At 30.1% G+C, this 24,720-nt stretch overlaps 1 protein-coding gene across 3 annotated transcripts in view; it reads right to left on the bottom strand.

The window, feature by feature from the left end:
- The window catches only part of LOC111628226 (death ligand signal enhancer-like), a 54,311-nt gene that overhangs the window by 19,104 nt on the left and 10,487 nt on the right, over window positions 1-24,720 (bottom strand). For 2 of the 3 annotated variants that reach the window (XM_023371969.1, XM_023371968.1), the window contains exons 2-5: window positions 23,717-23,935; window positions 23,466-23,621; window positions 17,844-17,927; window positions 5,882-6,041 (exon numbers count right to left, since the gene is read on the bottom strand). In XM_023371969.1, coding sequence (XP_023227737.1) covers window positions 5,882-6,041; window positions 17,844-17,927; window positions 23,466-23,621; window positions 23,717-23,935 — 619 coding nt within the window. Of the gene's footprint in view, window positions 1-5,881; window positions 6,042-17,843; window positions 17,928-22,532; window positions 22,689-22,783; window positions 22,999-23,465; window positions 23,622-23,716; window positions 23,936-24,720 lie in introns of those variants that run through there. The other variant, XM_023371970.1, reaches the window with a different exon arrangement.

Below are 24,720 nucleotides of genomic sequence, written 5' to 3'. Positions count from 1 at the left end.
TAAACTATCGATAGTAGCGGTGTGCTGCGGGTATCGGAGGAACGAGTGCATTGTCTAGTTTGTCCCCAGATGTCAGTTGTGCTTGGTTACAATGACGTATTCACAGTTGTTGTAAAATGGCTACGCCACAGCACAAAAGCTTTTGTATTCTTGAGCTTGCGAAGTGTAATTCCGTGATTACAGTGCAAAGACGTTTCCGGTTGAGGTACGAAATTGATCCTCCGAATGGATGGAACATTCGCAGATGGTACCGTCAGTTTGTTGACACAGGTTGTGTATGTAAAGGAAAGAGTCCTGGCCGACCTCGTGTATCTGAAGAAAATGTCGCACGGATTCAAGCTGCTTACCAACGTAGCCCTTCAAAATCAACACGTCGTGCCAGTCGGGAATTGCAGCTGCCTAAAACAACAGTTTGGCGTGTTTTGAGACGTAGGTTAGTTATGAAGCCCGGACGGAACTCCCGCCCGGATCGTTCGTGTCGCTGGTGGAGGACATATTGAACACCTGTAATCTAAACTAGAGAGTTTCATAAATATGTGTCCCAAGTTCCATAGTTGTATGTCTTACAGTTTATTAAATATATCAGTTTGAAATACGTATATTCTTTTTGGTCCATCCTGTATATTTCAATAGGATTGAGCAACTGTGTTATTTTTTTAAACTCATAGCAATATGCCAAAGAAGTTTATGCATTTTCTTCACATCAATGTTTTTAATTATGCTAGGCCTTACTGACGTAAATAGAATATATTAAAGAATGTGTTTTTATATACTCTCCAAAAATATGATAAGAAAGTTTATCACTAGCTGCATTATTATTTCCAGAAACCAAAAATAACTATAAACAGTGGCTTGTAGAAACAATGTATCTAATAATAGAATTAGAAATAATATTCACAATTTCATATATTCCAAAAAACTTGAATAATCCAAGAATTTCTTGTATTGAAATTCTTGGATTATCATAAATTAGAGGAACATTACATTGTATATCATTTTTTCAATAAAAAAGAATAATTTCTAAAGTTACTAGAGTGAAAACTTTAATTATAAACCTAGCAAAAACATTCTATTTGGTATACCCAAAAATCAAGCTCTTTGGGTATACACAATTACAGACTTGTCAAACAAAACTTCTTTAAATAATTTTTAAATAATTTATTTTTGAAAATTTTTTTGTAATGTAAATTAATAATTGGTTTCAAGAAAAATTTATAAGATTTTAAAAGAATTTAAAAATTAAATAATAGATATGACTAAATTAGGTAAAAAACAAGTTAAATGACTGTAATGTCAAAGGCCTGAGGAGGAGGGATTAATTAATTAAAGAAAATTTGATCTAAAATGCATTGCTTACAAAGAATAAAATAGCTGTTTTTTTTTTCTTTTTTTAGTCTTGTCTGTGATTTAATATGGATATTGGAAGAAAAAAACGATGTGAGGTTTTTCACTAGTCTTATGTTTTACAACTGAATTTTAACTTAAATTTTTATATCCATTCCATTAAAAACCATTTTTAATTGGTTTTACCAACTTTTGAAAAACTTTTAAATAAACAATAGATTAGATATAATTAGATAATAGAAAAATTGCTTTATTAGAACATTAATTAAAATTTGCAAAAAAGTAATGTTATATTAAAAATATAATTGTCTATGATGATGATAGTTTAAAAATAATTTAAATTACTTTTTTATCTTGCAAGCATTTCAGTTTTATTGAGAAATATTATAGAGGTTGCGGCCAAAGTTCAAACGTTAAACTTGTACAGCAAGCAGAAGTACACGTTTGACGTTTGAACTCCAAAGTAAAACACGTTGTGCCATGCGTTCACATCATGCACTGACTTATGGGATATTGTTGAAAAATGGCAAAAAAAACGTTTAACAATGACAAATGTTACCAGTGAAGGTAAATAAACAAATTAAACTATTTTAAAGTATTTATAGGATGTTTAATAACACTAAATAATTATTTTTAATTAGCATTGTGTCTCCTACCACACAATAGGACTACCTCATAAATGCTTAAATAATCATTATTTTAATAAAATACAACATAATTTTAACCCCAAACACAAAAAAATGAAGTTTAAGCTGAACTTCTACTCACCATGCTAGATGTAGCAAACGCCATTGTCAACCTTCTAGAATTGCCAGATGGCGGTGCTCAATGCTCAACGTTTATGTTTTGGGCTTGAAAACATTGGCCACAATCTCTCTATTAATAGAATTGATATATTAAATTACAGGTAATTGGTCTGTAGATACTAAAAGTTTAGATTGATTGATTAATTAATACTAGGTACCTGTTCATTAATGCTGTATAGTTGATTCATTTGTTATTTATTACATATTAGCTTATTTAACATAATTAATAAATTTTGTTATTCAAATACTATGTAATGTGTAATTAATAAATATATTTTTTGTTTTTTTACCAGATAAAGATTCATCTGTAAGAGAAATCAATTCTAACAGCAAAGAAAGTGCATCTAATAATAATGAAATATTACTTAAAATGGTTCCAACACAGTGTATAAGAAATATGAATTTTACTCATCCTAAAAAGCGTATTGATTGGCCTATCAAGAATAATTCTGATTCTAGTCCTGAATATATTCCTGCTGGTATGATGGGTTCTTCAACAAGTAAGAAGAAAGCTGCAAATAAAACATGAAGCTATTTTGAACGTTTTTAAGAATTGACTTTTTTATCTATGTTTATATAAACATAATGAAACTTCACTGTTAATATATTAGAGAGGTTGAGGCAGACGTTTTAAACGTGTAAACGTGTAGGTTGGACGTTCGGCACCGCTTTCCCGTAAGCCTAAAAGTTTGACAATGGTGTTTAGATAGTCGGTGGAATCATGCTCGACATTCCAAACACCATCGTCAAACTTTTAGGCTTACGGGAAAGCGGCACCGAACGTCCAACCTACACGTTTACACATTTAAAACGTCTGCCTCAACCTCTCTATTGTTAATACGTGTATTGTTTTGACAATATAAAAGTTTCTATATTTCACGTAGAGAACTACATTGGAATTTTTTAAATATAGCATCATTTTTTATAATAATAAAAATTTACTGACATTTTATTATAATAATAAATTATATTTAATATAAGATTAATTTATTATTATTATTAGGATTATGTTATTTTTAATTTTTTTTTAAAGTAAAACTATGAAATATAGACAAGAAATATTTAAACTTCACACATTTCTTACATATTACTTTCCTGGCTGTTATAAAACAGGGAGAAAGTATTGTAATCAGTCAAATTTTGGTGCTAGGTTTATGCATTTCTCAAGGTTTCATTTCAGGTTTATGCATGTTTTAAGGTCCTGATTCCAAACATCAATAAGATGGAACAAAATTCCATGTGTATGCGAATGCCCTCCTGTATTTGCTTTATATCTTAGGACCAAAAATATTTCATAATTTGGCAGGAATACTTCTGTATATCAGACATTGATGCTATTACGTTTTAGAGATTATGACCCCTTACATTCCCTTGACTTATCTCGAGTGGGGTCAGACCTAATGAAAATTTCACTCATTAGCATTTACAATTTTTTTTGAACTAACCCCAAAAATAAGGCTTTTGCCTTTTTTCTAACTTTTAGAAATTATAATTGAAAATTATTGGACTTCCTGCTTCCCTTAACCAATATGGTGGAGTCAATAAACAAATAATCTGACTCCAGCAAATTTGAAATGTGCGACCCTGACTCTGACCTTTTCCTTTTTTAAATGTCACACTATGATTCCTTTTAAAAGAAAATTTTAACACTGAGTATCAGAATATTTTTATCTAAGATTTCTCTATAAAAAGTTGTACTAAAATTTATGATGAGAATCAAAAAATGGTTGTAACGAATTTACCTTGAAATGCTTTAGAGTATGTAAAGAAACACTACTTCATAACAGCCAAAAGAAATCCATCTATTAGTTAGTTATCAAAAATTGATTTAAATTTATTCATTTAAAAAGAAATGCAAAAAAGTGCAAAAAGTAATTTCTCCCATTCTGGTTACTATGAAAATAGTTATTTTCTTAAGGACTAAACTCAAGTATAGTGAAAACTGCTTAGGCGACCACCTGCATTCGACGGGCACCTGTCAAAACGAAAAAAAATTTCTGGCACAGAATAGTTTATCCATAGAGTCTTTGTATAAATTACCTGTATTAAACGACCACCTGTGAAACGCATCTATTTTTGGTCCGAAACAACATACAACAACTGTAATAAGCAACCACTTCCGCGAATATATCTGGTCTAAACTATTGTTCAACAATGTTTCCCCTTACTAATAAATATAATGAATTTGTCTAAACTGTCGTTCGAACCCACCTCGGGCACTTTTCCCACCCTTGAAATTACATGCAGGTGTTAATGAATTAGTCGCAACAAAGGAAATTCATTTCAGTTTGTTGGAAAATGTTGAAAGACGAAAGAAATGCAAAACGCTGTCGTTAGAAGATCGTGTTAAAATTATCAGAGAAAGTGAAATGGTTTATCACAACGGCAATTAGCGACAAAGTTTAACTGTGGGAAAACGAAATTTATTTAACCATAGACCTACAGTGTTTTCCTTAGGTGTATAAAATATTGTACACGATGCAATTAATCGGCTGATCTCATCGTTTGATAAAATTTATTTTTATTTATTTATTTTGAAGCTCATATAGAGTACTGTACATGTGCGATAAATAGTTTCTGTATCAACCTACCTTATTTCCAGGATATTTTTAGAAAAATAATATCCAAGTAATTTTCGCACGCAAAATATTCAAAAAACAATAAACGCATTAATGAAAAAAATCAGTTTTACAGGCAACCTTCCTTTTTCGATTCCGCGGAATGTAATGAATCGTATAATGAGAAAATATAATAAAATTGTTTTATTATTAATTAATAATTTTTCTTATTGTACTTAAGAAAATATTAAATATTAAAAAATACAGTATTTTTAAAGTTAAAATAAGATTAAACTAACGAATACCAAAACCAAAGTGATGTAGAGATATGACGCGCTTGTATATCGATGACGTAATACACGTAACCAAAGAGCAAATCAAAACAACTAAGTTGAATTAAGTCCGAGAAAAGAAAGTGTGCATTATAATCGAGAAAATGCGACTATTGTCTTAATCTTTAAAATATTGGTATTAAATCTGTCTTATAATATCACAATGACTCCTGTAAATCAAGTTATCCGATAAGAATAAAATACAATACCAATACAGCCCTACTGTTGAAAAAATTCACTTATTTTTGCTCACCTCGAGTTTTGCTTAGTAGAAATGGCTAAAAAAAAGTGCACAAAATACGTACAGAAATACGGTATTACAGCACCACCTATATTGGACGACCACCTGTCTAAAAGACCACTTTTTGAAGGAACCGTGGGTGATCGCCATAGACAGGTTTTACTGTATTTATTTATTTTATTCCTCTTATACATTTACTTTTACTTACTTCTAAAAAAATTAACAAAGAATATATGTTAAACCAAAAAGTAAGCAGTTTTATATTCATTTAAATAATAAAAAATTTAAAATACATTATAGTAATGTAATGTATTTTAGAGTTTTCTAAATGCATATAAACTAATTCAAACTATATCAGACAAATTTTAAAATTTACTTAATTTCCCAAATCTTGGCTGGGCTGTAAAAATGTGTAGTAGCAAGGAACAGTCTATTTACTTAGTGAAGGGAATGAATTATTGATGAATCTTTGATAAGGTCACCAAGCACTACCAAAAAGGGACTTTCAAATTTAAAAAATCTTTCAGAGCCCCAACTGAGTAATGTGCATTGCCCAACCAAGAAATAATCTGTATCTATTTAGTTAACAAAAAGACATACCTCCTAGGCCTTTTTCATAGTAACTTGCTATTGAAAATATAGCTTCTAAATGACCAGATGCTGCTGCTGAAGAAAAGAGTTTTGCTGCTTGATGATTATCAATATTAGTTCCCCATCCATTTTCAAAACACAATCCTAAATAATACTGTCCATCTGTACTCTAAAAAATAAAAATGTAATTTAAATCAAATAGTAATGATAAAATTTACTTTTTTATTTTTAGTCAAAGTATAGAAAAGAAATATGCAGCTTAACTGTTTTGCTTTATTTCTTGGATTATGTTATAAGAGAATAATAGTATAACTGCCATGTTAACATTAATGATAGTTAAAAAAAAATAAAGTTTAATTCTTTTAATTAGAAAAAATCTTTCAATATGTTATACTTTAAAGAAATACAATACAGTGGGTGATCGGTTAACGAACAGTTCGGATAGCGAACAAATCGGATAACGAACACTTTTGAGAAAGATTTTTATGATCGGACAACAAACAAATGTTCGGATAACGAATACTTTACTGAATAAACACAAAAAGAAGTGACGGAAAATAACGAATACCGATTGATTTTCCCTTGTCTTCAGGTAACAATTCGAAACCTTTCGGAGCGTGGGAGACGTAACATCAACTCTCAACTCGATACTGATAGGATAGTATTCCTTCGAATTTTGAAACTCACCCTTGTAATTCCAGCTTTTTGTTTACCTTTCTGACAAATAATTTTTATAGTCTTCGCGAGACTGTCGGACAGGTACTTGTTAAATTTTGCGTCAGGGTTTATTTACGAAAGGTAAAAGGATATTCATTAACGTTTTAATACCAAATTTTGAATTTTATCCGGGCCTTGCATTTAAATAATTTTTTTGGGCTAGTTGATTTCTATTCTCTGAATTTTTGTAAGTGCTTTTCTGAACTTTTTATTTAAAAAAGAAACTGATAATATTATAGAGCCTAAAAAGAGGAGTGTCAAGAACTGTGCTTACCATAGAAACCAAGTAAGAGATAATAGCCAAGGTAGAAAGTGGGCGGAAGATGCCTGATGTTGCTAGGCAGTATGACTCGAACAGGTCTACAGTAGGCACAATCTTAGCTATGAAAGATATATCAAAAAGTCTCGAGCTGCTAATGGAGTAATAAAAATCACATCTGAGAAATAAAGAGCATTTTAGAACTCATAATGGAACCTGAAACTGATCTGACAACAGAACTCCGAGAACTCTCAAATGAACAACACCAAGAAATTCGGCGAGATGTGTTTTCTTTTGAAAAAGAGGAAGACGAAAGAGGACCAATGTCGAAATCTGCTACTAAGATCTTTTCAAGAAGTGAGAGGATGTCATATCATCCAAGTGGCATCAAAACCAGAATAAGGTTAATGGGGTTGAGGATCTCTACAATTATAATACTATTAATTACTTCCAAAAAATCCTGAAGAGAAGAGAAAAGCAATCGACATTGGACAAATTCTTTAACCCCCACAAATGGAAAAACATGATTAATAAAAATGCAAGACTGCATATATATGTATTTTTATTATTACATGTAATTAAACGTGGTAAAAATGTATATATTTTTCATTTTTTGGCGTCTCCGGTACGAATTAATCAAATTCCCATAAAAACCTATGGGAAATCGGTAATCGGTTAACAAACAATTCGGATAACGAACAAAGTCTTGGAACGGATTATGTTCGTTAACTGATCACCCACTGTATTTAATTTAGAAATTAAATGCAAAAGTAATTTTTCAATTTCATTATTCAGAAACAAAAATTTTGATTTATTATTGCAGTATCTTGTCTCAGTTTACATTTTTATCTATTATTTCAATCCAGTAAGAATTAATACTGAAGAAAAAGTTTTAGCTACATTTGCCAGTAGTGATGAATGGGGAAAAACTTGGAGGTCGTTGTCAATCTTTTCACCTCCTCCAAACACACATTCATATACACTATATACTCTGCCGGACAGAAAAAGTGAAGCATAAAACATAAGTCCAAATGGCCCAATCATGTGCCCATAGGTATTACTCCAAAGGGTTATGCAAATGATGATAAAGACAAAATACATGCCACTGAAGCACATGATACAGTGCTAATTGTTACATCTTTGGAGAAAAAACCCTGAACGCCTAGGCTTCAATGGAATAATTCAGCAGTGTTATCACATATCTGTGACTGCACAGTATGCCAGGATGTTGACAACATGTGCAATATCAGCAATTTAATCAATTTTAACACAGCCAGTTTATCAATTTGGCAAATAGCCATACACTTGGGCATAGAATTAGCTAATCAATACAAATAAATTCACTGTCTATCACACTGGAACTACTACAAAAATCGACACACCTGAACCAATTACGGTGTGATCATGCAAAAGATCGGAAAACAAACGTTTTCGAACCCCTTCTGGGTTCTGCTTCAGGTTCTAATCAGCTTCTAAAGACGTTCGATGTCCGTTATAAGTAGAAATTCGATCGTTCATGTCGTTTAAAGCTTGAAATTTAACGTGAAGGACAACAGGTGCGATAGGAACCTGATTTATATAGGCTCCACTAAACGATCTCTGGGAATCAGAATACAAGAGCATCTAGCCGATATTCGGCACGGAAGAACTTCCACAGCCCTCGCTACGTATGTAACTGATCCGGATATAGTAGCGAACTTCTCCCAGGCCATTCTCCTCCATGATTCGCCTCCTATCGAACACCTCAAATGGCTAGAGGCTATGCACATATTTATATCCTCCACCAACAACACGTGCATAAATTTTAAAGAGGAGATGCTGTTATCGATGGCCTGGCAGGAGTTAATTCACAACACGCTCTAATTCGCCCATCAAACTTTGACCGGTTAACCAATCGCGCATGCGCGACTTGGATTACGTGAATCCATTCGAACCTACAACTTAAATTTCAAGCTTTAAACGACATGAACGATCGAATTTCTACTTATAACGGACATCGAACGTCTTTAGAAGCTGATTAGAACCTGAAGCAGAACCCAGAAGGGGTTCGAAAACGTTTGTTTTCCGATCTTTTGCAGGATCACACCGTAATTGGTTCAGGTGTGTCGATTTTTGTCATAGAATTAGCACTGTGACAGTGTATTGCAGCATGGGAAGATACAGGATGAATGTCAAGTAGGTAAAATTAAGGTTCAATACATTACACTACAAAATGTGATTGTAAATGACAAAAGATGAAGACAATTTTGTATCTTCAATATATACAGTTGAACCTGTTTATCTCAAAATTTATTTTTTCCCCTACATTTTTAGTCTAAATTCAATATATTTTCCATGTTTATCTCAAATAATTTTCTCCCAAAACCTCTATATCTCAACTTATGGACTGAAGTGTCAATTACAAATTTAAAGCTCAGGAACTATGTTTTGATAGCAAAAATTGTAAAGTACTAAGTTATTTTATGCCTTTTACAACAATTAGTGACACAACTTTGTGCCAGAAATAGCCGTTACCTAACGGATACTTTACATGGATTCGCATTAAAGTGCCAGACCTGGACTTTAAGCATGCACCGAAAGAAATAACGACAAAGTTAGTCAAAAAAACAATCCAATATTTAATAATAATTCTAGTAATAACTATGTACAAAATTTAGTAACAATCAACAACAAATTTATTCAAAGAAAAATCAATAAGAATCAACCCGACAAAAACTGAAATCAATTTATTTGCTAGCTTAAATCTATTCCTTTTTGAAATTCGACAAAAAAAAATTCAAAGACTTAACTTATGTACAACAATTCTTATGAACTAAGGTCCTAATTGTTACCTCAATATACTAGGAACCTTTTTCCTCAACTCTCAAGACTTTCTAATCTTCAATCCACAAATCGAATAACTTCAAATCGCCTTGGAACCACTTTATTGCTATCAGACACCTCTTGTCATTCACTGCTACGAAGCTCACCACGCTCGTTGCTAACAGAAGCTCACCTCAGTCATCTTCCCTTGAGGTTCATACTTTATACTATGAGGTGACGTCACAATTCTGATTGAGATCACTCCCATCATTTACATACTTATCGCTAACAGTAAACTTTTCCTTTCTGCCTGGCAGCCAGTCTATTTCCCGACAATACTTGCTAACCTTTTACATTATTCTTTTTGACACTTTCCAGGATGTTTTCTTCATTAAGATTTAGCAAGTTCTTAAGTTGTGCTTGTGGGGTCAAACCCCCTCTTTCTCAGTGCGGACTTACTTTTTTCCACTCCGGAGTGCAAGTGTGCGCGAGTTTTTTCTACGGTGCTTTTTTTTTGTAGGTGAGTTGGTTCTTTTTCTTCTATTTTCAAGTTTCTAAGGTAAATGGTGAGGAAGCCTTCGTCCTAACAAAACAAGCCCCAAACAAAATAGAATAAAAAGCAAAATAAAAATAACTAAAAATAATGCTTGGACTTGGTTCTTTACAAAACTGTAGTTCAGAAATATCCCTTCTAATATAGTACATAGTTGCAATTAATGCTGCATTTCTCGCATTGACTATGAGTTTGATTTGCATCTAATTGATTGAAGAAAGTCAGACATTACAACTATTTCTATTGACAAACTATTTCTGTTAAGGTATTTCAAAAATCTTTTATTAATATCTAATAGGTTTGTACTTACTTGCTATTATGCTAATAAAATATTATACCTGCAATCAAACCTATTTCTGCTTACTATGTAGGAACCTCTATATTCTATATCTCAAATTTTTCTCCATTCTTGTGAGATTCAAGATACAGGTTCAATCATATATATATTTATAGTATTTATTTTACTGAAATAAACATTGCTTGCCATGTATTTATAGCAATAAACCTACTGGAACAGATAAAAAGCATTTATTTCAATATTTAAGGGAAATATTAGAAGAAAATGAGTAATAAGGTGATGAGATTGATGGAATCTAAGATCACCAGATTATTCATGTGAATGAAGTTTTATCAGCATCATTGTTAATGTAAAATTTATAGAAAATAAAGATTTTTTCTTCGCTTAATTTATTAAAATGTAGTAAATTAGGAAAATGATTAAGTTTTAAAAGACATTCTTTTAAATAAAAATAATAATTGAATAACTGCTTTATTAATTAATTACCATTCTTAAGATAGAATACCTCAATAGTCTTCATTCTTTATAACTTAATAGATTTAGAATATGTTTACATTGGTATACCTCTAAACATAGTTATACATCATCTGAACTTAAAATTAAAAATTACTTTTTAACTATTCTTCAGGAGTTCTTTAGAACTAAATTTGATCATTAATGTCATTTAAAGATGACTAATTACGTGGCAAGTAATGGAGAAACAAATTTATAATTATAGCATAATTATCAATCATCAATTGAAAGTAAGAGTAATGAGTATTAATCAAAAATAAAAACACTGATTTTCTGAAAGGAAAGAAGTTATAAAGCCGAAAAAATTTTCTACAGTTTGCAATAAACTATTAAATCCCTTGGTCAGAATCAAAACTGCATCATCATGATAACAAAGGTAATCATTTTCATTGCTTAATTAACATTTAATAAACATTAATTGACCTATCTCTCTCCTTCTCAGCAATATTAATTATAATATATGAACACACCTGAATTCTATTTGCCGAGATTTTTCTCTTTATTCAAACATTTTCAGCCTATTTGGATGGCAATCTTCAGGTTTTTTTTTTGTCGGTAAGTTGGTTCTCTTTCTTCTATTTTTAAGTTTCTAAGGTGAATGGTGAAGAAACCTTCATCCTAACAAAACATAAGCCCCAAATAAAATAGAATAAAAATCAAAATAAAAATAACTAAAAATAACACTCGGACTTGGTTCTTTACAAAACAGAAAAACCTGAGGATGGCCTATCCAAATAGGCTGAAAACATTTGAATAAAGAGAAAAAGCTTGGCAAATAGAATTCAGGTGTGTTCATATATTATCATTAATTGGCCATTTGTTCTTGCAGGTGAATGAAAAAGCAATTGAAATGGAAACTATAAATCCTACTTTCAAAATGCAAATAACTTTCATAACTTTTTTCCTTTGAGATCAGTGTTATTTTTGATCAATACTCATTAACTCATGCATTTTCAATTGATGTAAATTATGCCATGATTAAGAATTTGTTGCTCTGCTACTTTTGATGTTAGTTACAGAGAAGTAAAAGTATATTTTATATCTGTTTGTATTAGAATTCTATAAGAACTACATAAGATGTATCTAGAAACAGAAATAAATTAAATACAACTGAAAAATTAGTGTATAACAATTTATATTTTAATGATGAAGGAACTTACAATAATCAAGTACTTAATATATAAACATCTTATAGATATGCATTTGGTATCTAATAAGCCCATTCTATAGTTTCATCATCATTCTCTTCTAATTTTATCCTTAAATATTAATAAAAATAATGTTATCTATCTATTCCAGTAGTTCTGTTATATATGGTAAGCAATGCCTATTTCAATAAAATAAATGCTATAAAATACAATTTATAGACAAAAACTATAACAGTATGTGCATTCTCTATGATTAGTACAGTAAATGAATCTAAAATGGCTGATGAGCCTGCTTAGTGTATCTAGGTGAAATGAAATATAGTGGGTGATCAGTTAACGAACAGATCAAATAACAAACACTTTAGTGAAAGATTTTCATGATCGGACAACAAACACGTGTTTGGATAACAAACACTTCACTGAACAAACATAAAAAGCAACAAAAATAGCAAATACCTATTGATTTTCCTTTGTCTTCAGGTAACTTTTTGGAGAGCGGGAGACGTCAACATTGACACTCAACCCGATATATACCGATCAGATAGTATTCCTCAAACTTCGAAATACTCCCTTGAAATTACACCCTTTTATTTTTCTGACAAACAATTGTTTTATAGTATTCACAAGACTATTGGGCAGGCAATCATTAAGTTTTGCGTTGGTTTTTATTTTCGAAAGGTGAGAGTATAATAGTAAAGGTAGAGAGTGGGCAGAAGATGTCTGATGTTGCTGGGCAGTATGGCTTGAACAAATCTACAGTAGGGACAGTTCAATCTTATCTAAGAAAGATACAGTATAATCAAGAAGACTCAAGCAGCTAAAAGACAATTAAAATTACATCTGAGAAATAAAGAACATTGAAGAGCTCATAATGGAACCTGAAATGGATCTGACAACAGAAGAATGCCAAGAACTCTTAAATGAAGAACACCAAGAAACTCAGAGAGATATGTTTTATTCTGGAAAAGAGGATTAATGCCGATATCTATTATTAATTTAAAATCTTTTGAAGAAGTGGGGGATGTCAGATCAATGGTCTTAGAATGGCATACAAACCAGGTTGAGGTTAATAGGCTTGGGGATCTCTACAATTATAATGCTATTAATTCTGAAAATCCTGAAGAAGAGGGAAAAGCAATTGACATTAAACAGATTATTTAACCCCCACAAAAAACATGACTAATAAAAATGCAAGTCTGTGTATATATGTATTTTTATTATTACATATAAATAAATGTAGTAAGAAAGTATATATTTTTTATTTTTTGGGGTCTCTAGAACGAATTAATCAAATTCCCATACAAAGCTATGGTAAATTGATAATCAGTTAACAAACAATTTGGATAGCAAACAATGTCTTGGAACAGATTATGTTCGTTAACTGATCACCCACTGTACATGTTAATGCTTCCACTGAACTTATTGTATTTTATGAAAAACTTTTTTTATTTTATTTTTTCTTCTGAAAGTTAATTTTTCAATATCTGTTTTTAATAGAGTCATTGATGATTTTGAAAATAAAGATCATTGCATTGAATTACATTATAAAAATAATTTTATTATTTAAATATATATATTAGCTGGAAAGAGGAGACAATAGATGAAAAAATAACCTGACTAAAGTCTCTAAAAAATCAAAATAAAAATGCTTTCTGTCAAGTCATATAGATCTCAATTTAGTAACTGTAGTTGTCTGTCAATAACTGTTAAATGAAATACAAATACATTTAAAAAATCAGTGTCAATATGCTCTATCCATTAATTTCTTCATATACAGGTAACCCCCGTATAACATGGGAGTTATGTTCCAAAAAATTGTCGTGTTATGCAAATCTGTGTTATACGAAACAAAGAACTAAGTTCCAAAAATTAAAAAACATGCTATTATATTTTCATAATTAAGATAAATATTTTTATTAAAATTTTTTNTTAAGTTAAATATCTTTATTAAAATTTTCTTAAGTGATACATATGAATATAAATTAAACAATGTTTTCTTTGTCATCATTAAAAGCACTATTAACCGAGAGCGTTTTATTTTTGGCAAGTTATCGTTATCCTCTGAGCATTTTTCTGCATTATCTTCAGATCCATGCTTTACCTTTTGCAAAAAGTATGTAATTTTAGATTGCTTGCTTCTAGTTAAAAGATCTTTATAAATTTCCTTATATGGTGCTAAGAACTTATGAAAAATAAAGCAAGTATGGAATAAGGAAAAAGCATCTGGCAACACAAAAATCAAAGCGTCGTGATCTGGCAACACTGAAACAAGTTTTGAGAAGGACCATGTGTATCGACAAAAGGTGGGAAAAGAAAATTCACATACTTAAGTACTAATAGTTCACGAAAATTATTATTTTTATGAACTATTAGTACTTAAGTATGTGAAAATTTATTACATTTCATGTTATACGAAGATTTTACCAATTCTTGAACCATGTTACAGTGAATCTGTGCTAAAAAAAGCACCGTGTTATACAGGGATGTTCCCAATTCTCGAGCCATGTTAGAGTGAATCCGTGCTATAGAAGTGCCATGTTATACAGGGATTACCTGTATATTATAAATACAGTATATACATATATACATAGAATGATTCTCTTAAAATAAATATCACAGACCACTGACAAAAACATACCTATTGTCATTTCGTTCTTAACTGAGCTACTTTTTAATTGGTATGCAATTTGAAAAAATTGTAGACCTATAAATTCCCACTGTCATCCATCTGCCTGTCTGTTTTTCCTTAATCTCAAGAATGGTGTTAGAAAGATGAAAGTTAAGACCAGATATGGAAAGCTTAGGGGCAGAAGGCCCTGATTAACTATATACGAATGTCTGCTTTCGACCAGAAGTCATGTTATTTCAATTCAAAAATTTTCCTCTAAACGAAGTTAGATAAATACCAGTATGACTTCATTGTTAACAGGAAAAGTATGGTGTACAGGGGCAAGACATTACTAAACTTGAATGCATTATGATAAAAAATTGCAACCCGACAATGTGATGATGTCATAATAAATAATTGCTCATATTTGTTTTAGAAAGTTGTCAAATGAAATTTTTGAATTTTAAATGGACAAAATGGCACCATCATATCATATCAATACATGATTAATTTTTCAAATAACAATATCAAGGAGAAATTCTTAAAATATACTTTTTATTACATTTTGAAAAAATAACATATATTTTATTATTAATTTTTTGTTTAACCAGATATATATATATATATTACAGGTAACTCTAGGTATTTGCAAGAGTTAGGTTCCTTGGAAATCTCATAAATGCCAATAGGAAGGCCTGTGGGAAAATAGAGGTAGTTTCTTGCAGGTTTGAGCCAGTGTGACTGAGATAAAACATGTTTGGGAATACTTAAACTTTTGCAGATGATTCAATAAGCAAGTAATTACAACTAATGTTTATTTTATTCATATGTTTAATTACATTAAAAAAATTAGTCTTAAATTTTACGACTACTGTGGAGGATTTACAACAGTTTAGAAAAACTGGGTTAATGTTGCTTGATGGACTTTTTAATTCATGTCCTTCAAAATTTCAACACAGCTAGGCTGCTTCCAAGGCTTGCTTAAACTTCAGACTGTGCTCAGGAATACAGTCTGATTGTTGAAATTCCTTGCATAAGCTATCAATAGTGCTGTATATTTCTGAAAGTTTGTAAACTGTCATTGGCAGCTTTACATTTTTTCCTGTTCATCATCTTCCTCTTCACTGTTGTGCAAATTTTCCATAACTATCATTTCCAGTTTCTCATTTATAGGTTCTGAAGCTATCTGATACAGTACGAGGTGCATTCAAGTTGTAAGGTCTCCTATTTTTTCTCTAGGGGAAGGAAACAGGTAGTAACATGCAGTTTTTTAAAAGAAGTGGACACTGTTTGTGGTTGCATAACAGAGAGAGTGGAGCTGCGGTAAATGGAACTCTAGCAGCAGCAGTTCAAGTGAGAGGTGTTTTTGATACTTAAAATGGCGATGTTTTCATTACATGAGCAATGCGTAATCATTCGTTGTCTGCACTTGTGTGGAGTGACACCCACCGAAATTCATTGCCAGTTGAGTAGCACATGCAGTGATGGTATCATGGATGTGAAAAATGTGCATTCATGGGTGTGACAGTTCAAAGAATGGCAAACATCGTGTGACAATGAACTGAAACATCCATACCCATATACCAGCCAGTCTGATAATGTGATTGCTTGTGTGGAGCAAGTTGCTTCATATGCACAATCATGTTGTCATCGTGAATTGCTTCCAGCATTGCAAGAAAAATGACCGGAAAAGACTGCATATGTGCTCTTCCATCAAGACAATGCTCCAACTCATCAGGCAATGTTAACAGAGGGGTTTCTTTGTGAAAACAACTTTGAAGTGGTTTTTCATGCTCCCTACTCAACTGACCTTGCTCCTAGCGATTTCAGGCTTTTACCAATGATGAAGGACACTTCTGTGGTCATACATTTTCCAGTCGTACCACTCTAGCATCAGTGATTTTCCAGTGGTCAAAACAGACTCCTAAAGAAGTGTTTGCAGCAGCCAATATGTTATGGCATTGATATTGTGAAAAATATGTATGTCTGCAGGGAGATTATGTTCAAAAGTGACAGAAGTTTCAGTTTGTTTGTGTAAGTATTTTGTCAGAAAAAATATGGGAGCCCTTAGAACTTGAATGCACCTTGTATGTTCTCAACCTCTGTTTACATTCAAACCCCTCACTGACTATCTGCTTTATCATCTTTTATATTACTATATCAAATTATTATTATTATTGTATGAACTACAGTAGAGCATCGATTATCCGACCCCCCGATTAACCGTCACCTCAGTTAACCGACCGCGTTCTAGTCGGCAAATTGAAATGTCCGCTAGTGATGTGGCGCTACAATATTTGGCTATGTCTTGGCTACTTTAATATTATTTTTGTGTGTTTTAGCTGGCAACACTGGATCGTATTTAAACGAGGCTTAATTTTCTAATTTTTAACGATACAATAGTGACGATTATTATTTAAAAAAAAAATTTGATAGGTTTAACATGGAGGAAAATTCAACGCAAAGTAGGTTAATAGCGATATACTAATATATTAATTACATGGGATATAATAATATACTACACTAATAATGGATTTCTTCATACTTTTTGGTTATTTGACTTTTCAATTATCCGACCAACCCCAGTCCCCAATTGAGTTGGATAATCGATGCTCTACTGTATGTACACTATTTACATAATTGTGACATAAACTTTGCCATGTACAATTTGGCAAAAGGCATTATTGCTGTAATGCAATGACTTGCTTGATAGTACAGTAGTTATTGTACTCTGTTGGTTATGTCAAAAGATGTAAAAACTGAAGGTAACAAAATACTGTACTGCAATGGAAATATTGTAAAAGCAATTTGCAAATAGCAGTCATGTGGTTGGTTCAATTGCAGATAAGAAAAAGTGCAAATACTAAGAGTTATCTGTATATAAAAATATAAATTTATGGCTAAAGTATTAGTTATAGTTTAAAGCTGATGTTCTTATGATATTTAATTAGTGAATATTAATCACTTAATAAGCTTTTCATAAAAAATTGCATAATGCTTTTCTAAGTAAATTTTTAGTAAATTTTAAAGTACATATATTTAGAACAACTGTTCTAAATACTAAAATACTTACAGTTTTGGCAGCTTTTTCAAAATATTTAAATGCTTTACATCTTTTATTACATTGAAAATAATGAATTCCCAGGAAGACTTGTGCCTAATGAAAAAAGTAATAAAATTAAAAGTAAACTTTTAAAAAGTAATGAAATATTTCATTATTTTCAAATATTCTTTTACATTTAATCTGACTGTAATAAGAAAAGCAATTAAAATCAATGTAAATGTATATTTTCATAGTTTAAAATAATTAAAGTTTTTAGACCTATTTTCAATCCATTTACAAAAATCAAAAATTTAACCTTTAATGTTGAGGTTTTAAATGAAATTCTGAAGGTTTTAACATTTAAAACCTTCAGAATTGAGATTCCAATAGAATTAAAGTTCAACTCAAAGAAAACTATATCTACCGTATATAAAATAATATCAACACACAAATTACTACTATTGAAACAAAAAACAGGCTTTTATTTTCCAAAATGACAAGATAAAAGACAATATGATTCAGTTATATTATCAGAATGTTTTTTATCTATTAGCACACTGATCTGGCTTAATGCACCACACTCATGGCTAGTTTAAAGGTTTGGAGAGGTATACCAGTATGAAATGACAATGCAGATATGAGACTTCATTACACAGTTTTTATTAAACTTAAGATTTTAATGCAGACATAATATTTATTATCACAATCAAGCACAAGTCAAAGACAGGAATATAGGTCTGACCTCCATGCTTATCTTCTATCTCAAGAAGTTATTTTGATAGAAATTTAAAGAGGTCTTTAATCAGTGTTAATCATATATATATATACACTTCCAGAAGATGCCAGATATTTTTTATGATATTTAGATCTGGACATTCTTGCTTGCCAGTGCAGAACATTTACATTTTTGACATGGAAGTATGCCCAACAGCAGATCCAGAAGAATCAAAAGTGAGGCTAACTCATTAATTAAAAATATTTGAATCAGTACCTTTTATTAACATGTGTAAGATAATTGTATTGTTGATGGTCTGATAAACTATATTTGCCAGTATAAATGTTTTTAAAAACAATATTTTGAAGTTAAAACAAATAAATTTTAACTTTGTTTAGTGTTAATGGAGAAGACTTAAGCCCCTGTATCTGCTCTTGTGCCTGTCATCTCCTCCACTTTTTGAAGACTATAGTACTTCTTATACAAAGTCTTCATTCAGGGACAAACTTCTTCATGCGTTCTATTGCACAGAGTCTAAGACACATTACTTCCATAAATATGATACAGGAGAAAGAATGTGACAATGCACTTCTACAAGGTTACTTTTCCTACTGGTAGAGAAACTTTGTCCATACTTTTTATAGAAATCTCACAGAAAAATCCAGAAATCTCATGAAACTTTCTAAACATTTTGCTCATCAGTATGTCTGTATCATTCCCAATTTGATCATACAGCTATATCTTATCAACTCTCACTTTTAAATGATGTCAAATATTGTATTCAGGACTGTATATATTATTAATTATGTCCTTTTAAAATTCTATTATTATTTTTAATCCTTTCTACTTACCCAATATTTGTCTCTAGTTTTACTCTGTTAAATTTTGTATGCATAATTTCCTAATAATTGACATTATTTTTCATTACATAAGTGAAAAATTGAACATTTAATAATGTTGAAAAATTTTTTGAGTCAAATTTTTTTTATTCAGATGTCAGATTACAATATCTAATTTCAGAGAATTTCAAGTAAAATATTCATTATTAAATTTGAAAATAAATGTAAATTATATATTACTTTTAGAAAAATTTATTAAAGAAATATTTTTAGTTTGTTTTAAGCAAGCATAAACTTTTATATCTGAAAATATTCTAAACATTTTAGAATTTAAAAAATGGCTTAAACTTCAAAATTAGATTTATCAAATATTTAACCATAATTATTATTTACAATACAATACTCAATAACAAATACAATGTGGGAAGAGCTGTCTTCATGGCCGCTGGTGTGTTCATGAAGAGACAAAGATATTGGCATACAAGTGCGAAAGTTATCAAATTCTCAGAATTGGTCAGAGAAGTATCTAGTTTATCAAATGTAATTCTTGACTGTGTCAAGCTTACGAATGACAGATTGAAGAAAGCAAGATTTTGATTACCTATCTATATTTCATTCAATGTGAAAAGAGATACTAAAAAGTTGGAAGAATATTAATGTTTTCGATGTCTCTGATTGGACAGGTTGTGCATATAAGAGAAACACTTTCCTTGGAATGTAGAGAGAATAGAAGGAAACAGATAAATAATTTAAGACAGACTAGAAAACACAAAAAATTGCATACTTTAAAGATGATCAATCAGTGATAAGTGAAAATGCTTCCAAGAATGATAAGGATATATATATATATAGAGGATGATGCCACCAATGATTCTTTTTTTAGGAGTAAGTATGAGTCATTGAATAAATAAGATGTCCTAAAAGTCTTTAGTTGGAACATAAATGGTTGGAAGGAGGAATGTGAAATAGATTATTGAAAAATTGTGAGAAAGTTTCACATTTTATGTTGGATGGAAACTTGGCTGGGAGAAATGGATATTAGGAAGCCACTGTTAGATGTAAGTGATGTATACAATTTTTATAACATTAATGCTACTAGTACATTTGAAAAAGGATGTAAAAGATAAAATGATAATAATAGATAAAGAACTGAAAGAAAGAATAGAATATTAACTACTCTATGACAGGTAGATGTGATTTTGGTTACCTATAAAAGCTGTAGATGCTATCTTTAATTCTAAATTACAAAAAGTAAATACTGTGAATGCACAAAGCATTAAGTAGACTAACACTGTGATGTAGCTTCACAACTTCAATCTAACAAACAAAGATTTAATCTCATTTTCAAATATTTAATAAAATAAAAATTATTATTATGAGAAATTAAATAATTTGTTATTGACAAAAAAATTACATAGGTCTGCAAAAAAAAATTTTTTCCAGCTGCATGGAATATTTTTGCTGAATTATATGTTTTAAAGATCACAGATTCTAAAAATAACTTCCATTACATCCTATCACAAAGGTTTTTTGCAAAATAGAAACAAATCATTGTAATAAATAAGAGTTTTTGATAAAAACTCTTATTTATTACAATGAACTAAATATATTATATTTTCTTACAACTAATCAACAAATTGTTTCTGATATTTATACACAATTTTAGATCTACTCTTTTTTCTTATGAAACTTTTCTTCTTCTTTTTGATGCTTTTCCAAACTTGTTTCCAATTTCCTTCTCTGGTTTCTCAATTGAACATCCAACAGTAGTCAGCTAACATATTGACATCCCATTTTCCTTGGTAACGTCTCTCGATATCACAGACATCCTGGTGAAATCTTTCACCCTGTTCTTCATTGTAGGCTCCAAAGTTTTTGGGAAAATAGTCAATATGGGAGTGTAAGAAAGTAACTTTTAAGGTCATCTTGCATCCTTGAGCTTCATACGCTGCTGCCAGCATGCATTGTACAATGGTTTTGTAGTCAAGGTCCTTAGTATTCCCCAAAAACTTATGTACTACATTCTTGAAAGAGTCCCATGTTTCTTTTTCCTTTTCTCCCATTGTTTCCAAAAATCTGCTTTGTCTTGATTTCCAAATTTCAATTTGAAATACTCAAATTAAACTTTCTTTACAAACTCACTTATGTTTCTTTGTTGACTTTTCACTGTGTATTCACCACAAACATAACAGAAGCTGTCGGGAGAAATTACACAACCTCTGCAAGCCATATTTCAGAAATAAAAATACAAGCACAGTAGCGTTCGAATGCTGGATATAAACTGAGTGTGGCATTAGATGGCCAGCAACATACTTATTTAGCTTGTTGAAACATGATCTAATCCAACAGCAGGTTGTTTATATTTATTCCTAGTATCCCAGATAACATGTCAAAGCATGCTTAACCTCACCAATATTATTACTCACTATCAACTTTTAACCTGTTTCTATATGATCATGCGACCTTCCTCCTAATGCTAAAACTACTTAACCCACCTTCCTCTACCACTATCTCTTCAACCATTAACATTTTTATTTATTTATTACAAAGTCCAGCTATAATTGATAGAATTAAAGTGAGAAGTCTTCATTTTAAGGCCATTAAAAAANCCCCCCCGCGTTGGAATTTCGAAAAATCCTTTCTTAGTGTGCGTTTCCATGACGTACCCTAACTGTGTACCAAATTTCACCTCTTTAGGTTAAGCGGTTTGCTCTGGGCGATGATGAATCAGTGAATGAATGAATGAGTCAGTCAGGACAAGCAATTTTATATATTTAGATATAAACAAAAACTTGAGTGTAATAAAAAACATTGACGTGATGGAATTTTTTTAGTATTTTTTTCTTTTTTACCAAGTTGAAATTTATAAGAAAATGTATAAAAATCCTATGCAGTTTTTTACTTGCAGACCTGTGTTATTAATCATTATAATGTTCAAATAAATAAAGTAATAAATCAAAATTAACTACAAAAAAATAAAAGCTAAAGCTAGTTTTTATCAAAAAGCAAAATTTTTCAAATTTTTGAAGTAAAATGATAAAGTATTCAAAAGCATTTGGGTCACAGTCAATTTTTTTAAATTTGTCAATTGTGTTGCAAGCTTAAGTATTATTTCTATAATTAAACAGTTTGAATTAAATTTTTTTGTAATTACAAGATACAAACCTCTACAATATTTTGTTCTGCTGCTTTTTCAATCAATTCAATAGCAGTATTTTCATCTTTCTCCAATCCTCCCATACCTTCTAAATAATAAATTCCTAAATTATATAAAGCAAGGCCATGCCCTTCAGATGCTGCTAATTTATAATAATGTGCAGCCTAAAATATAAATTTTTAAAAATGACTTCAAATATAAATTTTTTAAAAAATATTTTAATTTAAAAAATTTGTATTTAAACAAATGTTATACTTACCTTCTCAAGATCTCTTTTTATACCATTACCAGTCTCAAAACATACACCTAAATTGAAATTAGCTTTGCTACACCCCAATTTTCCTGCTTTTTCAAAATGAAGAAAAGCATGTGATGGATCTTCTTCTAGTAGTTGTAAACCAATTATATTTTGTGTATGACCTACATACTTTTTTGATGCATCTTTCATTTCATTATTAATTTCTTCATTTGTAAAAATCTAAATATTGATGACGATAATTTTAATATCAAAATCTAACAGCATCAAAAGTTAAAATATTTATAAGTTTTAGAAAAAGTANACAAAAACTTGAGTGTAATAAAAAACATTGACGTGATGGAATTTTTTTAGTATTTTTTTCTTTTTTACCAAGTTGAAATTTATAAGAAAATGTATAAAAATCCTATGCAGTTTTTTACTTGCAGACCTGTGTTATTAATCATTATAATGTTCAAATAAATAAAGTAATAAATCAAAATTAACTACAAAAAAATAAAAGCTAAAGCTAGTTTTTATCAAAAAGCAAAATTTTTCAAATTTTTGAAGTAGAATGATAAAGTATTCAAAAGCATTTGGGTCACAGTCAATTTTTTTAAATTTGTCAATTGTGTTGCAAGCTTAAGTATTATTTCTATAATTAAACAGTTTGAATTAAATTTTTTTGTAATTACAAGATACAAACCTCTACAATATTTTGTTCTGCTGCTTTTTCAATCAATTCAATAGCAGTATTTTCATCTTTCTCCAATCCTCCCATACCTTCTAAATAATAAATTCCTAAATTATATAAAGCAAGGCCATGCCCTTCAGATGCTGCTAATTTATAATAATGTGCAGCCTAAAATATAAATTTTTAAAAATGACTTCAAATATAAATTTTTTAAAAAATATTTTAATTTAAAAAATTTGTATTTAAACAAATGTTATACTTACCTTCTCAAGATCTCTTTTTATACCATTACCAGTCTCAAAACATACACCTAAATTGAAATTAGCTTTGCTACACCCCAATTTTCCTGCTTTTTCAAAATGAAGAAAAGCATGTGATGGATCTTCTTCTAGTAGTTGTAAACCAATTATATTTTGTGTATGACCTACATACTTTTTTGATGCATCTTTCATTTCATTATTAATTTCTTCATTTGTAAAAATCTAAATATTGATGACGATAATTTTAATATCAAAATCTAACAGCATCAAAAGTTAAAATATTTATAAGTTTTAGAAAAAGTATTTTTTTTAAATTAATATATTAAAATAAATGAAAGAATTTTATTTTATAATTATTTTTATTGTTATAAACACATTTATAAATTTTTTCACATCATATTTTATAAGAAAAATAATACAATGTATTTATTTAATGTAAAACTGATAAAAACATTTTATATTTTTAAAAATTGCTTTATATTAAAAAGCTTCTTGCCTGTATTATTTAATTACAAAAACATAGTTACTTAGGACTAATGAACAGGCTTATTATACTCCCAGTGTATTTAATCTCTCCAAAATGCATTTTGGACTTATAGGCCCTTTTCAATTGGATAACATACAAAAAAAAGTGTGTATGGTGACTATTGCCAACATTACAATATACATTAGAAGTACAATAATTATAAATTATATCTAGTTCAGTACCAATATAATACTATGCAAGTCCAGCACAAAACCTTGGGAATAGTCTTTTTTTGTCTTCTTTATGGTTGTGGTTATTTTCTCTTTTCCTGTCTCCATATGTATGCTAGCTCAATTTTCATTTCCAGATTTTTATTTTCATTTGGAATGTATTGAATCAATTTGTAAATGTAGAAATGTTCAAAATTTTGGAAAGAATTTCAAAATTTTGAACATTTAAAGATAAATGATAATTTCTGATTTGTTTTGTTCAAGAATGGAATTTTAAGAACATTATTATACAATCCAAAACAGTATACCTT

Source organism: Centruroides sculpturatus, unplaced genomic scaffold, assembly GCF_000671375.1.
Source record: "Centruroides sculpturatus isolate CEXI.00-Female unplaced genomic scaffold, Cexi_2.0 scaffold458, whole genome shotgun sequence".
Taxonomy (NCBI): domain Eukaryota; kingdom Metazoa; phylum Arthropoda; class Arachnida; order Scorpiones; family Buthidae; genus Centruroides; species Centruroides sculpturatus.
Note: the sequence above shows the minus strand (reverse complement) of the source record. Positions and strands in the feature narration are given on the sequence as shown.